The sequence below is a fragment of the Odontesthes bonariensis genome, chromosome 15 (assembly GCF_027942865.1).
Source record: "Odontesthes bonariensis isolate fOdoBon6 chromosome 15, fOdoBon6.hap1, whole genome shotgun sequence".
NCBI lineage: Eukaryota > Metazoa > Chordata > Actinopteri > Atheriniformes > Atherinopsidae > Odontesthes > Odontesthes bonariensis.
Genome location: NC_134520.1, coordinates 15965878 through 15978739, shown reverse-complemented (window position 1 = coordinate 15978739; position 12862 = coordinate 15965878). Strand labels below are relative to the sequence as shown.

The 12862-nt window shown below is 42.2% G+C and overlaps 1 protein-coding gene across 1 annotated transcript in view; it reads right to left on the bottom strand.

Moving 5' to 3' along the window:
• The window catches only part of LOC142400359 (uncharacterized protein C1orf21 homolog), a 31469-nt gene that overhangs the window by 1824 nt on the left and 16783 nt on the right, over positions 1-12862 (bottom strand). The window contains exons 3-5 of the mRNA XM_075485189.1: positions 4604-4689; positions 3083-3150; positions 1984-2044 (exon numbers count right to left, since the gene is read on the bottom strand). Of these exons, the coding sequence (XP_075341304.1) occupies positions 1984-2044; positions 3083-3150; positions 4604-4689 (215 nt within the window). The remainder of the gene's footprint in view (positions 1-1983; positions 2045-3082; positions 3151-4603; positions 4690-12862) is intronic.

Sequence of the window (12862 nt, the reverse complement as noted above, 5' to 3'; positions counted from 1 at the left end):
GGATGAGGAACCGACTGCTTTGCTTTCCTCTTCAAAGAGCGTCTGACTCGACAATCTGGCTCATCAAAATAGGTTTAAACCCACCGGTTGCTTCAGTGAGTAGTGATGGAAAAAACAAATTAGCACATTTCCATAAGTCCTGTACCAGTCATACCCTACATAGCACTGTGAAGGACATTATTTCCATTTGACACTACTTGAAAGTACCATTGCACATCAAATAAAAATGCTGCACTGTTTGACTTCACAGCATTTGACAGAAATTGATCTACTTTACATTTGTGCAACATTGTCACTTAACAGTTGTGTTGCATCTCATAGATGTATCTTTCAGTCTTAAGCTGTGGAATTTTCCACCGTTTCAGACGGGGTCTTAACATTTCAACACACACCTGGCTTATGTGTATAGGATAAAAACTAGCGGTAGCTTCAACCACAATAGCCACACACTGAAACGACACTAGGAATTTTCCTTTTGTTGTTGTCATCAAAGATAAACGTAACCCTCTGGGTTTTCAGTTTCCCATGAAAGCATGAAGATGCGTTGTTGCCTCCTGCAGCCATCAATAGAAAATCTGACATGCTTTGCTTCAGGCTGAGACAGTTTAGACTGATCAACAGAGGCAGGGAAATAAAAACAATGGAGGTGTGGAGTGCAGAGAGGAATTTTAGGCAGTTCCATAACACTAGAAAAAAAACAAAAAAAAAAAACAATTACATTATAATGTTAGTCTGAGAAGCCAGATTTAGTAAAAAAAAAAAAATAAAAAATCTGACTTCTCTAAATGGATCTAATGCACCCAGATAATGCAGTGGGTGATCTAATCAGGCTCAAAAGCACCTATAGTTGCTCTGTAAATGCTCTAAAGTATCATCTTTTGTAGAAAATAGTAAAGCATATGTATATAATGTGTTTCCATACAGCCGGACACTCAATAAAGCTGCTTTCGGTCACGTATATTTCTGTTTCTTTTGCCACAAGGATCAACTGTGATTGAAAGCAGCCGATTAAGATTTTGTGTCAACTCGCGGTTGCTTCAAGCATTTCCAGTTCCTCTGCTTCAATAAAAACCTCGATTCTATATCTAAACAAAATCTCTATCCAAGTGACTTAAAGACGACGTCTGTGCCGTTGTTCGGCTGTACTTGCCTTTATGATTTCCTACAAAAAGTTAGAAATGGCAGAATGTCCATCACATTTTCTCACACAGCGCGCAGTCTGGATGTCAGACATTTCAGTTAATAACTCTTACTTGGGAGAGAATAACTCCTTTTGTGTGGGCTGTGTTTATTTGAAGACCTTCTAAAAACTCAGAAAGCTATACAGCGAAGTGAAGGAAAGGGAACATTTTAAAAAGGCATAATGCGGCCTCTTCAAAGGGCTCTGTGGAGCTGAGGAGCTCAACGGTAATTTTCTGTGGAGCCAACGCTGCAAATTACTCCTTAAATTCACATTGTTTTATACATGGCCGATGCCAACCCTCTGTACACGGCAAGTTAAAATGTACAGGACGAAAAATTCACCTTTGAATGCAGAATTTTTACCCTTTTCACAGCGATATCGTTACACTCATGAAAGGGACATGAATCCTTCTCTAATCTCTGCTGAAAATACACGGACGTGTTACAAAAAGTTGAAAAACTAAATGGGTCATCATCATTCATTTCACAGTGGATGCCTCTGACCGAGCATTAGCTTCTAGTGTAATTCAAGTGGCAGACAAAGAGTGGCAAGTGCTCATCAACTGCAGCGATCACCTGTTCCTCCCCCTCACACATTTGGAGCTTTCGCGTTGAGACTGTGGGCAGAATGACGATGTGCACAAATGGATGTTGTTGCAGTGCCGCCTGTCCCTTTAAATCTTCGAGACCCAGCTGCTTCTTTAAACGCTCCGAGACCTATCCCCCCCCCCTCCACCCCAAAGCCCACCCCCTCTTCACCATCACTAAGAGCATGCAAACACACACAAAACACTCCCTTACCTTTTCAATCTTCTCATCCAGCATCCTAAAAAATTCCTGCTGGCTCTCTGACGTGTGAATGCTGAGAGAGACGGGGAGGGAGACACGGACGGGAAAGTAAGCGAGAGGGGGAGAGGGAGACGGAGATTGGAGATGAGGAGAAGGGAGGCAACAAATACATCATGAGAATTTTCCATTACACCCCCCCCCGTCCCCCGCACAGCATAAACACACACAATCATGCAATCCTCGCTGCAGTGTGAGAAATCGTTGGTCTGGGAGGCCACAGAGGATTTTTTTTTTTTTTTTTTTAAATAATCACTTTAAAGTATTAACTCTGACTCTCATTGAAAGGTCAGAATCTGCAACCTTCAACTACTGTCGTTTAAACAATAACCCTTCAGCACGTACAGGGTCTGAGGTTGGCCAGGATGCCGCGTTACAAAAGGCAGACTCAAAATATCACTTAACACATCATAATATTTACTTACAGGAGACCCATTCTCATGGCATTAAAGGTTATGCTTGGCCAAATTACAATGCAATGAAATCTCACTCAATTTTCATCACTTCAGTTTAAACTTTTTATCACGTTCTTATGAAGTCTGTTAACAGTGGCTCGGCTAAAAAAAAACATCTCCTTACAAGGTCTGACAACAGCTGCTGGGGAGCTTTCAACCTGGTCCTGTGTTCTTCCTCAGAAGGTGAGCTCTACCCAGCTGTCATTCAGTTTTACTCTAAAATTGTTTTTTTTTTTTTTTAAAAAAAAAGGTTTACTTTTGGCAGTGCTTCTTTAAAGGATCATTGTCAAGTGTCTGAGGGATAATATAAAAAAAAAAACTCAAAACCTGCTCGGTTAAAACTGAAACAACCAGACTGCTCACCTCCACAAGAAAAGAGGACATTTCTTTTTTTGTGTTTGGGAATCAATCCTTTAACAATATTTGTGATCAACTGTTGCTCACACTGTGATGGTAAGAGGAGGCACAGCATGCTGTGTGTTTTTCCTTTAATTTCCCACCTCTTGTACATATGACCCATCATACAAATGTGTAATACAACATTAACAGTTACATCTGTGTTTCTAAAGCCACTTTAGGGGCTGCTGCTCCCTACTTACTTAGACTTTATGTTGGATGCAGCCACCTCTTTCTGCTGTTTGCCTCTGTACTGCGCATTACTCTTCTCCTGAAAACACATGCCATTAGTTTTCATTACCACCGGACAGAACAGATTAAAAACAAACAACTCATGTCAGCAAAACAGCCACTCCACTGCGAGTGAATGACACATCGAGCCCGAATGATCGAATTACGCCCTCACCCAGCTGGCTCTGCACAGAACCAACGGGGCATGGGTCACAGATATAATGCATGCAAGTCTAATAAAACTGTTTATCAGCTCTGGAGAAGGTTGGTCACCTGACAAAAGCCCTCTTCTTTGTTTCTGCAGCCACTGTGTGCAGCTTTCTGCTGTAGCAAAAATATGCAGGGATTCTGACCAACCTAAAGTGCTACAATAAAGATCCTTCACCTCTTACTCTGTGTGTGTGAGTGTGTGTGTGTGTGTGTGTGTGTCTTTGCATGCGTCCATTCCTGACCAACAAGAAAAACCTACATTAATGAAACATAAGAAGAAAGGAATACTGGTAGGACATAAAGTGGCTGTATTGTGTGTGTCACACGGTTATGTAAATATGTGGTTTGACTTTTGAAACAAGCATTCAACAAAACACCACACCGACTGTACACGGGCACCCTTTTTGGAACAGGACATTCTGCACTAATCAAAAAAGGAAAAAAAATACGTCATTATGACATTTGCCAACAAGGTAAGTGAAACTGAATGTTTGTTGAATCCAAGAAATATCAACATAGCACATGAAAACATGTATTTGGGGTTAATAATCAAACACGACAACTAGTATCCCTCCAGCGGGAAGCATTCATCAGAGCGTCGTGCTGCGGCGGCTGTTCACAGCAAGTTTCAGAGGTTCTCTACCTGTTGTAGCCAGTTACTTTGATAAAGCCGTCTGTGGAGCTACAGTAATATAATTTGTGGCAATGTGATCCTGCTTCTGTTTTATAATCAGGATTTATTGTACGGCTCATTGTTTCACGACTTGCCAAGATGCCAGGTGGCTGATTTGCAGAACACTCGCTCACTATCACAATATTCAGGCGTTTAGTGAGCCGATGAGGATGAAAATCTATTCTGAGGGGACAATGTGCTTCGACTTATTAATTATTTACACTGCTGTGTATCAAGTATTGGGCGGTAACCAGTGAAAATATAAAATTTCCTAGCTCTGCAAAGGCTTTGTGTGTGTGTGTGTGTGTGTGTGTGTGTGTGTTGGGGGGGGTCAAACCATCCAAGCATCAGCCCACACATTCCACACACTCCAGTCAGTTGTCTCCACCTGGATAAAAGAACTTTTCTGTGCATTTGTGTGCATTTTTGCTCTTGTGCAAGAGACACTGAGTGTTTATGTGCAAGCTGATGGGAGCTGCCTTTGGCTACAAACACAGGCCTGTTCACTTGAGCTGATGAACTGTCAGAAAGAGGTCCGAGTCTGTTTGCTGATGACGGGCTGTCAGTGGGCTGGCTGGTGTGTGTGTGTGTGTGTGTGTGTGTCTCTCACCAGGTTCTCCTGGTTGCGTGCATTCACTCGGTTTTCATCCCCTCTCATGTACTTCACCTCCTCCACCCCCTTCATCTTGTATTCATCTGAAGAGAGAGGTGTAGAGAGAGAGGGGCCATGATTAAAGGAGGGGAATTAACAATATCACGTATTCATCAGGCGACTAACGGAGGAGAAACACTGAGCAAATTTCTTTTCTGTATTAAACGAAAGGCTAAAACAGTTCAGCCACGTCACATCAGCTTTACTGCACTGTCACAGCATTACAGCAACATGACTGGTTACTATTCCATTGATCCTAGCTGTAATGTGGCACAGTAATCTGATGACTAAGACCTGATACTTCATTTCAGAAAGTGGACATGACAGCTGAGGCATAAGCAGGAAGACACGAGACATCTTCTTTCCAGTTTAGCTACAGAAACATGTCTGAAAAGGCAACAGAGAGACAGCAAGGGGGAATAAATGTGTAGAGTGTATACAGACCACAAGGAGAGAAAGAAAAGACACGAGAGGAGAAAAAAAAAGGCACTGATTCGAAAGGATTAAAGATCAGTTGAACGTCTTCTATTCTTCACGGACAGCTTAGACAGTTAAGACAAGCTCGATGGTGGCAAGAGTGGTAACAACCACCATGCCCGGCGCCGTCTGTCCCCACTCTCTGCTACAGCTAGGAACTAGGACAATTAACTAAGTATTACGCATGTCTCACTGATCTAAGATCACACTAACTGCACTTGTGTGCATGTATTTATGCTAATAATTAAAACGTATAAAAAATTTACTCAGACTGTCGACAGTGTCACCCAACCCTAGATGTTGAAAATCATCTGCTTCTCTTCTCTTTTCTCAAATATACTGCATTTTGATGCAGCCTAATTTGTTATAAATTTGTCGCCAACATATTTTTTGTCTCCGCTGTCAGTCACTCAGGTCACTTTTATAGTCAGAGATCAGCTCTCAAATCCAGATTTCATCGCGTCAGGATTGTCTGTCAAAAATCACCAAAAACACAAGTTAATGACAACAGCTGGTCTCCGATGTCGGCCATATTAAAATGCAAAATAACTGATCGGCTGCAAAGACAGAAGGGAAACGATGTGTCATCCGTGGCTGATAGCTGCCATGTAGGGTCCAGTTGAAAAGTCCCCTTTGCTTAGGAAGGTTCCCAACCAAAGGCAAGTAGCTATCTAAGCAGCTATGTTCATATTCTCTTAATACTAAAAAAAGAAAAGAAAAGGAGCTTCTATGCTTCCTTTGTTATCACCTTTAGCGTAAAACAACACATTGTGGCTCCAACTCAGCTGGATTGGAAGGTACAGACACTTAAACAGGCACCATATGGCTTCTATAAATAACTTTAATAGCATCCGAAAACCCCAGACATCCAACTTACAATCATGTAAATGGAAACAATGAAGTATTGACTGTTAACAGCTGAGAATCTACAGTGTCTGTTTGATTGCAATAAGACCCTCATTCATCATTATCGATGATAAACACTGGTTTAGAATTGGGGAGCAGACATTGAATAAGTGTCCCTTTGGGTCATCACATCATCTCTGTGAAATATGGCACACTGAATGGAGAACACTTAGGGAGCGCCATATGGTTACACTTGGACTTAACATGTTCAAAATGGCATGAAACCTAAAGAACCATCAGTGGTGCTCAAAGCTCTGGATGATAACAAATCTCACTAAGAAAATAACTGATATCAAATGTAACAACTTCACGTAAAGCACATTTTCATACAGCAATGTGAAAAAGAAAGTACACCATCTATCTATTCTATGGTTGTATGCATCTGGGCAATAAAAAAAATTAAAAAAAAACATCTGCTCCTTAAAATGATGTAAATAAAACCTCAGATGAACAACAACACATGACTTATTGCAGCCTGTCATTATGTATTGAACAAGAAAAAAGACCAGAATGCAGAAGCAATGTGTGAAAAACTAAGTACACCAGCATTGCATGATTATGGCAACAAAAAAAAAAAAAAACAGTGTCACTGTAATTACAATTCTCAAACATGAGGACTCATTTATACGACAGTAAAATGTGTTTATTGAGATTTAAAACCAGTGTTTCTTAACAACAATGTGACTTTTAACTTTACTTACATGGGCAGCTGAAAGAACGCTGGTGTTAAAACAAGCAACAGCAACTTGGCATACCGCACAAAAGTCAACTTTAGTTGATTATGCCGCTTTCATAATTACAGAAAGTCCAATTCTTAACTGAAACTAAAACTTGATTTATTTCCAGACCTGGTACACCCTGACAGCTTCTATAGAAATGAAGAGCTTAAGAGGCAGCCAGGTGCTGCTGATCAAACGAGGAAGTGAGAGCACGTCTATGTCCAAGTTTGGGCATTTTTTGCTGGTCTGAAACGTTGTGCGTGGAAAGACATCAGCAAAACGCGGATGTTGCTGCCCATCAATCTGGAAGAGGTTGGAAGACTTTTTTACAAATCATCCAGATTATGTCATTCTACGGTGAGAAAGTGGGAAACAATCAAGAGCGCTGCCAATCTTCCCAGGACCAAACATCCCAGCAACATCTCCCCAGGGTCAGATTGTAAAATGCTAAGAGATGTTTAAAAAAGATTTTTAAACAATCCAAGAGCTACATCTCAGACTCTACAGGCCTCAATTAGCATAACAAATGTGAAAGTTCATGACAAGGCAAGGCAAGGCAAGGCAAGTTTATTTGGATAGCACAATTCATCAACAAGGTGATTCAAAGTGCTTTACAGATACATAACAGTACATATAGCAACACGGAACAAGTATAATCTGTTTGACAGGTTGCTCTTCCCTCTAAAAACAACACGGCAGCACGGTTTAAGTTTCAAAATGTTTCATCTTAACAAACCAAGTGACTTCTGGAACAATGTTCTTGGGACAGAAGGGACCAAAGTGGAAATGTTTGGTCATAAAATGTGACTCCACGCTTGATGAAAACTAAAAAGGGTATATGATCACAGTGGTGGAAGGCTGATGATTTGGGCTCGAGTAGACCATGAGCTCCACTAAATACCAAAGTATTAGAGTCAAATGTGAGGCCATTTCTCTGACAGCTGGTTGACAGTGGGGCGTGCATCGGGACAATGGCCCAAACACGGAAGCAAATCTACTAAGAATCCAAGAAATAATAGTGTTGCAATGTTCCAGTCAGTCCAGACCTCAACCTGACTGAAATGCTGCGGTGGGACCTGAAGAGAGCTGTGCATAAATGGAGGCCTGCAAACCTGAAAATGATGCGAGAGACTGATAATGTGAAACAGAAAAAAACTATTTCCTCATGTAATTACTGCTAAAGGTGGGCAGCTGACTCATGGGGTGGACTTAGTTTAGTGTAATATGTCATGTGTTGATGTCCCTCTGAGCTTTTCATCACTACATTTTAAAAAGGACCGAATAATTATTTTCCACCTCCCGATACATTTGACCTTTGACACGACAGAGGGTGCACTTTCTTTTTCACTCGACAGCAAAACCAAAGCCCCAAACCATCAGCTGAGCAATGCAAGTAAAGGCGTGTTTCTGCTGACCATGTGGCTGTTCTAGATTTGACTGATAAAGCAGCAGCGATGGTGATAAATGCGCACATAAAAACAAAAATAAAAAATAAATAAATCACAACACCTGGTTTATCTGTTACACACCTTGTATTTTGCCCTCACTTTATCAGTAGTATCTCTGTTTATCCGTTTATATCCGTGCGCCTGTCTGTGCCCCTTTGTACCTGGCTGATGGAGTCACCCCTCCCTCTGCTCACAATCTGCCCACACCTCGATCGCCTTGTGTGTGTCTGCGTTTGATTGTGATCACCTGCGTCTCTTCGTCCCAACACGTGCAGACCTAAACACAGTCCGCGCGAGCTGGACGGGTGCCATTTGGTTGAAATAATTTGCTGCAGACAAAAGCAGGGAAGCTGGCGGGGATCAAGAGAAAGAGACAAGAAACAAATGCCGACTACTTTTCTGCTGTTTATCCCAGGAATGTAAACGAGTTGGATCAGGGCTGCTCCTGTCTGAACAAGCCGCCACACACACACAAACAGCTTTCTAACACAACACAGACTCACCGAGCTTAGATGTGCTCGGTGGAGATAAAGCACATTCGGTGCTACATAAGGAAACAGAATTAAAAACCATTTCCTCTGCTCTGCTGCTTGGCACGGGGACGATCCACATCAGTGTGTAGTAATGTAATCTTTCATTTAAAGGTGGATACAGATGGGGTCAAAGTGGCTGCTGCAAGCTACAGAAATGAATCTAAATGGACATTTTCAATGCAGGAATTGTGAAAAAAAAAATCCCATTATATAACCTAAGAAATGTCTGAATGCTCCGCTACCGTCACAGGGTAGTTACTAAGCGTAATGTGACTCTTATAGATAGATCAAAGTGATGCAGCTTACACCAATCACGTCTAATCACATCACAGACATTGCTTCAGTTTAGATAGCAGCAAAAAAAAAACGAGTGCGTAGTGTGTGTGTGTGGCAGTCATTGTCATAAGAAATGACATGGGGGTTTCGTCACGGCGTTGCCAGGTTCACTTTGGGTGGGAGGCAGGGAAACCATCAGAGAGGAAAGATGGAAGGAAACAACTATTTTGAGACGCAAGATTGGGATGTGGGTGTCTTTCTCGTCTCTGATTAGAGGCCGAGGCTCTGCGCTGACCTTAACGATCCGGCAGTGTCTGCGACTGCACGAGGGTGCGTGCGCGAATGCGTTTGCCATGATGTTTGCCATCATATCCAACGGCGGTGTCGCTTTGTGTGCGAGTCTTTCAAAAAAGCATTGCTTGGATAATGGGTGTCCTTTTCATATGCATGTTTGTGTTCTCTCACAGCTCTATTTGGCCTGCCTGTCCTGTGGCTATGTCACTCTGTCCTTCTTGCCCCCCCCTCCCCCCCCCCCTCTGTCAGTCTGGCTGTGGGCCATCACCAGCCTGGCCGTGACATTTACACCTGAACACAATGTCTCATCTCTAACACACAAACACGCACTCAACCATACCCATCACGTGGGAACCTGATATGAAAGAAAATTGTATTGCGTGCAACATTTTGAATAGATACTAAAGCTATACCTTATTTTCTGGTGAGGATGAAAAGGTGAAAAGCTACAAATATGGCCTTTATTGTCGCAGCGCAGGCTCAAAGTCAATTAGAAAACACCAGAAGTGAGTTACTTAGCGTTAATGAAAGCATCTGGGAGTTTTTGTGGATCCACAGAGGACACTTGACTGGTAAGCAAATAATTTAAAAAATTTATGTTAATCTATCAGCAACTGATAATCTGAATTTACCTCTTGCCACGGACTTACTATGACTAAATACCACTAAACATTACTCATGGTCACATAAAGGTCATATAGCATTAAATGATGCGTTATGTAGTCACATAGAATAGCCTGCAAAATCAATTGGCTACGCAGCAGCAGCCATCATTAGCCCTGTGCAGCAGCTCTCAAACTCGGGGGAGGCCCTGCTGGAGGGGATAAAGCCACTGCAGGAGGGAGCGTAGGCAACGAGGGAAGAAGAATGTGGAGGGAAAGTAAGTTGAATTAAAATGATTTGTGACGGGAAAATAAACACTCTGATGCTATCGTGCTGGCTTTTATTTTACTAAAAAACTCCCCTCGGATGCTTTTTGATAGGTGACTACTTTAATCATATTACTGAGCAAGTGTGGGGTGGGGGGGTGGCAGAGCATGAACTCTTCTTCACCTTTTGTTAGGGGGCACGCCAGAAAGATTTTGAGAACCAGCGTGGCATCAATCTGACTGCCAACGAAGCTCCACGAACTCTGTCGTGAAGACATTGGGTTTCCCAAACTTCACAATAAGAGCGTCCCAGTGATGAGCTTGTGGGAAGCTTTAAGCAAAAAAAGCAGGAGCGGCGCAGTTCATCAGCGCCAATTTGTCTCGAGTGAGTAAGATGTTTGCTGTGATAAAACTATCAGTAAAGCGTAACTAGGGAGGCTTTAACGAGGAAAAACGAGAGAAACATTAAACAATGACTCCTTTCTAGTTTCCATTTCATCTGCATTCTTTTTTGTTTGTGTTAAAGCTTTATAGAGATCATTTCTGCATGTCTGTGTGTCAACAAAACTCCACCAGAGGCCATAAATCTGAGGAAACACAATAATAATTAACATGTATGGCAACAGTCATATATTATGAGACTGTAACAACCAAATGAAAAAGAAATGGACGGGAACATTGAGACATTTGGGGCCTGCTGAAACGGCTTCTTAAAAATATCGAAGACAGAGACATTTTCTTGATGGCCAATGTCTGCTCTGTGATGACGTGAGTTTATAAAGTAAATCCTATTCAAATCACACTTTAAAGCCAAGATTACAAAGTGCTTTACGAGACGGTAAAGAAGAAAAAGACGAGTGAAAACAGCATTACAAAAGCAGCACTGGCACAGTAAAAAGACGCGTTACAATAAGAAATCCAGTAGCCAATAACCCGAGGAAAAACGTCCTTAAAAAAATAAATAAATAAATAAATAAAATCATCTTAAGCTTTGACTTAAAATACCTAAGAGAGTTTGCTGACCCAACTCTCCAGGGGGAGATTGTTCCAGTCTGGAACCTTAGGCAGCAAACAAATAGTCCCCATATGTTCTCAGTCTTGAGGGAGGCGTAATTAGCAAGTCTACCTCAGCCTGCTGCGATATAAGGTGATAATAAGGCCTCAAACATGAGAAGGAGGATCTTGAATTGAATCCTGAATTTATTAGAGACCAGTATACTGACATTGCAATGCCAGAGCATGCAGCCAATGGGATCATGTTAAGTGCCTGGGCTTGGACCACACCAGCCAACCTTTGCTCCAAAAATGAATCAGAGAGCTACGTTGGCCCATGGCCCTTCTGCAGGACCATCCATTGCTCACTGTGAACAACTCACAAGACTTGTGTTTTGAAGATTCTCTGACCCCAGTTGTCCAGCCCTCACAATTTGGCCCTTGTCAAAGTCATCCACAATCCCACACATGCTGATTTTCTTCTGCTTCCAACAGAAACAACTGCTTGAAAGCTGACTAAGATCTACCACCCCTTGACAGGTAGGATGCAAAAAAAACCTGCAAAGCACCCTCATTTTGTTGCTGTAACCAGATAGAGGCAGAACAGAACAGTTTGCTCTTGAATAGCTTGTTCAACTCTCCCCGACACACGTCAATGCAGATGAGCGACATCTATTTTGGCACCCTGTACAAGCACAACCTTATATACTTTGCGTGTTTGTGGTTTTACTCTAGTGGCTGTGCATATAAAAATATGTAACACTTTATCAGTAGCAGGGTGAGTGCACGTTAGCTCACTACCCATCACACTTGCTGCTTCTGTGAACACCGTGTCAGTATTCTTTTCAAGGAGTATCCCACTCCCTCTTCACACCAGGCAGCTTCCCATCACAACCACAGGCAACCTCGGTTAAGCACCAGGTTGAGCCACCTTCTGAAAGGGCATTTCAGCAGTGATAATGAGGGATTTGCAAGTGCTGCCCTCATCTTATGGTGCCATATTTATCCTGCCAGAACAGGGATTGAACCGCTGACCTTCAGGTCACCTGTGCGCTTTTCTACTTCGGAGTACTGCCCTACAGAGAAATTATATTAATTGGACCAACAATGTATGTACATATAATATAAACTGGATGTTTCGTGACTGTGGGACGTCTCGGTCTTTGTTTCCTATTCCTCAATCGAGATGGGAGAGATCTAAAATGCAAAGGCACAAAAGGTTCATCCAAGGATGCAACTGCTTTCTTGAGCGATTTTTCCCTGCATCTGTGTATTATAATATCATCAAGATCTGACTTTCCATTCACTAGTCGTATAAAGAGAGCGCAGTGCGACTGAAGCAACACTATTTCTTTGAAGTACTGAAGAACCAGTCACTTTTGAGCAATCCTCTTCCACTCCTGGAAGTTCTCTGGATGCTCCGTTTAAATGGGGACATCATCAAGCCAAACTAAATGTCTGCTTCCTGTTACAATCAACCCTGGTTCAGATGCAGAGGGTAAAAAAAAAACATTGTTTAAAATCAGAAGGACAGACGGCTCAGCTCCTTCACCCCCCCTCGACACAACACACATCCTTAAAATAACAGTGAAATCTGTACGACACCTTTGCTTTGAATGAATCGCCGGGCCATTTCGTGAAATCATAAACACATGCAGCAACTCGTATGCCATCTCCACTCCAATCTCCTACTGCGATTATT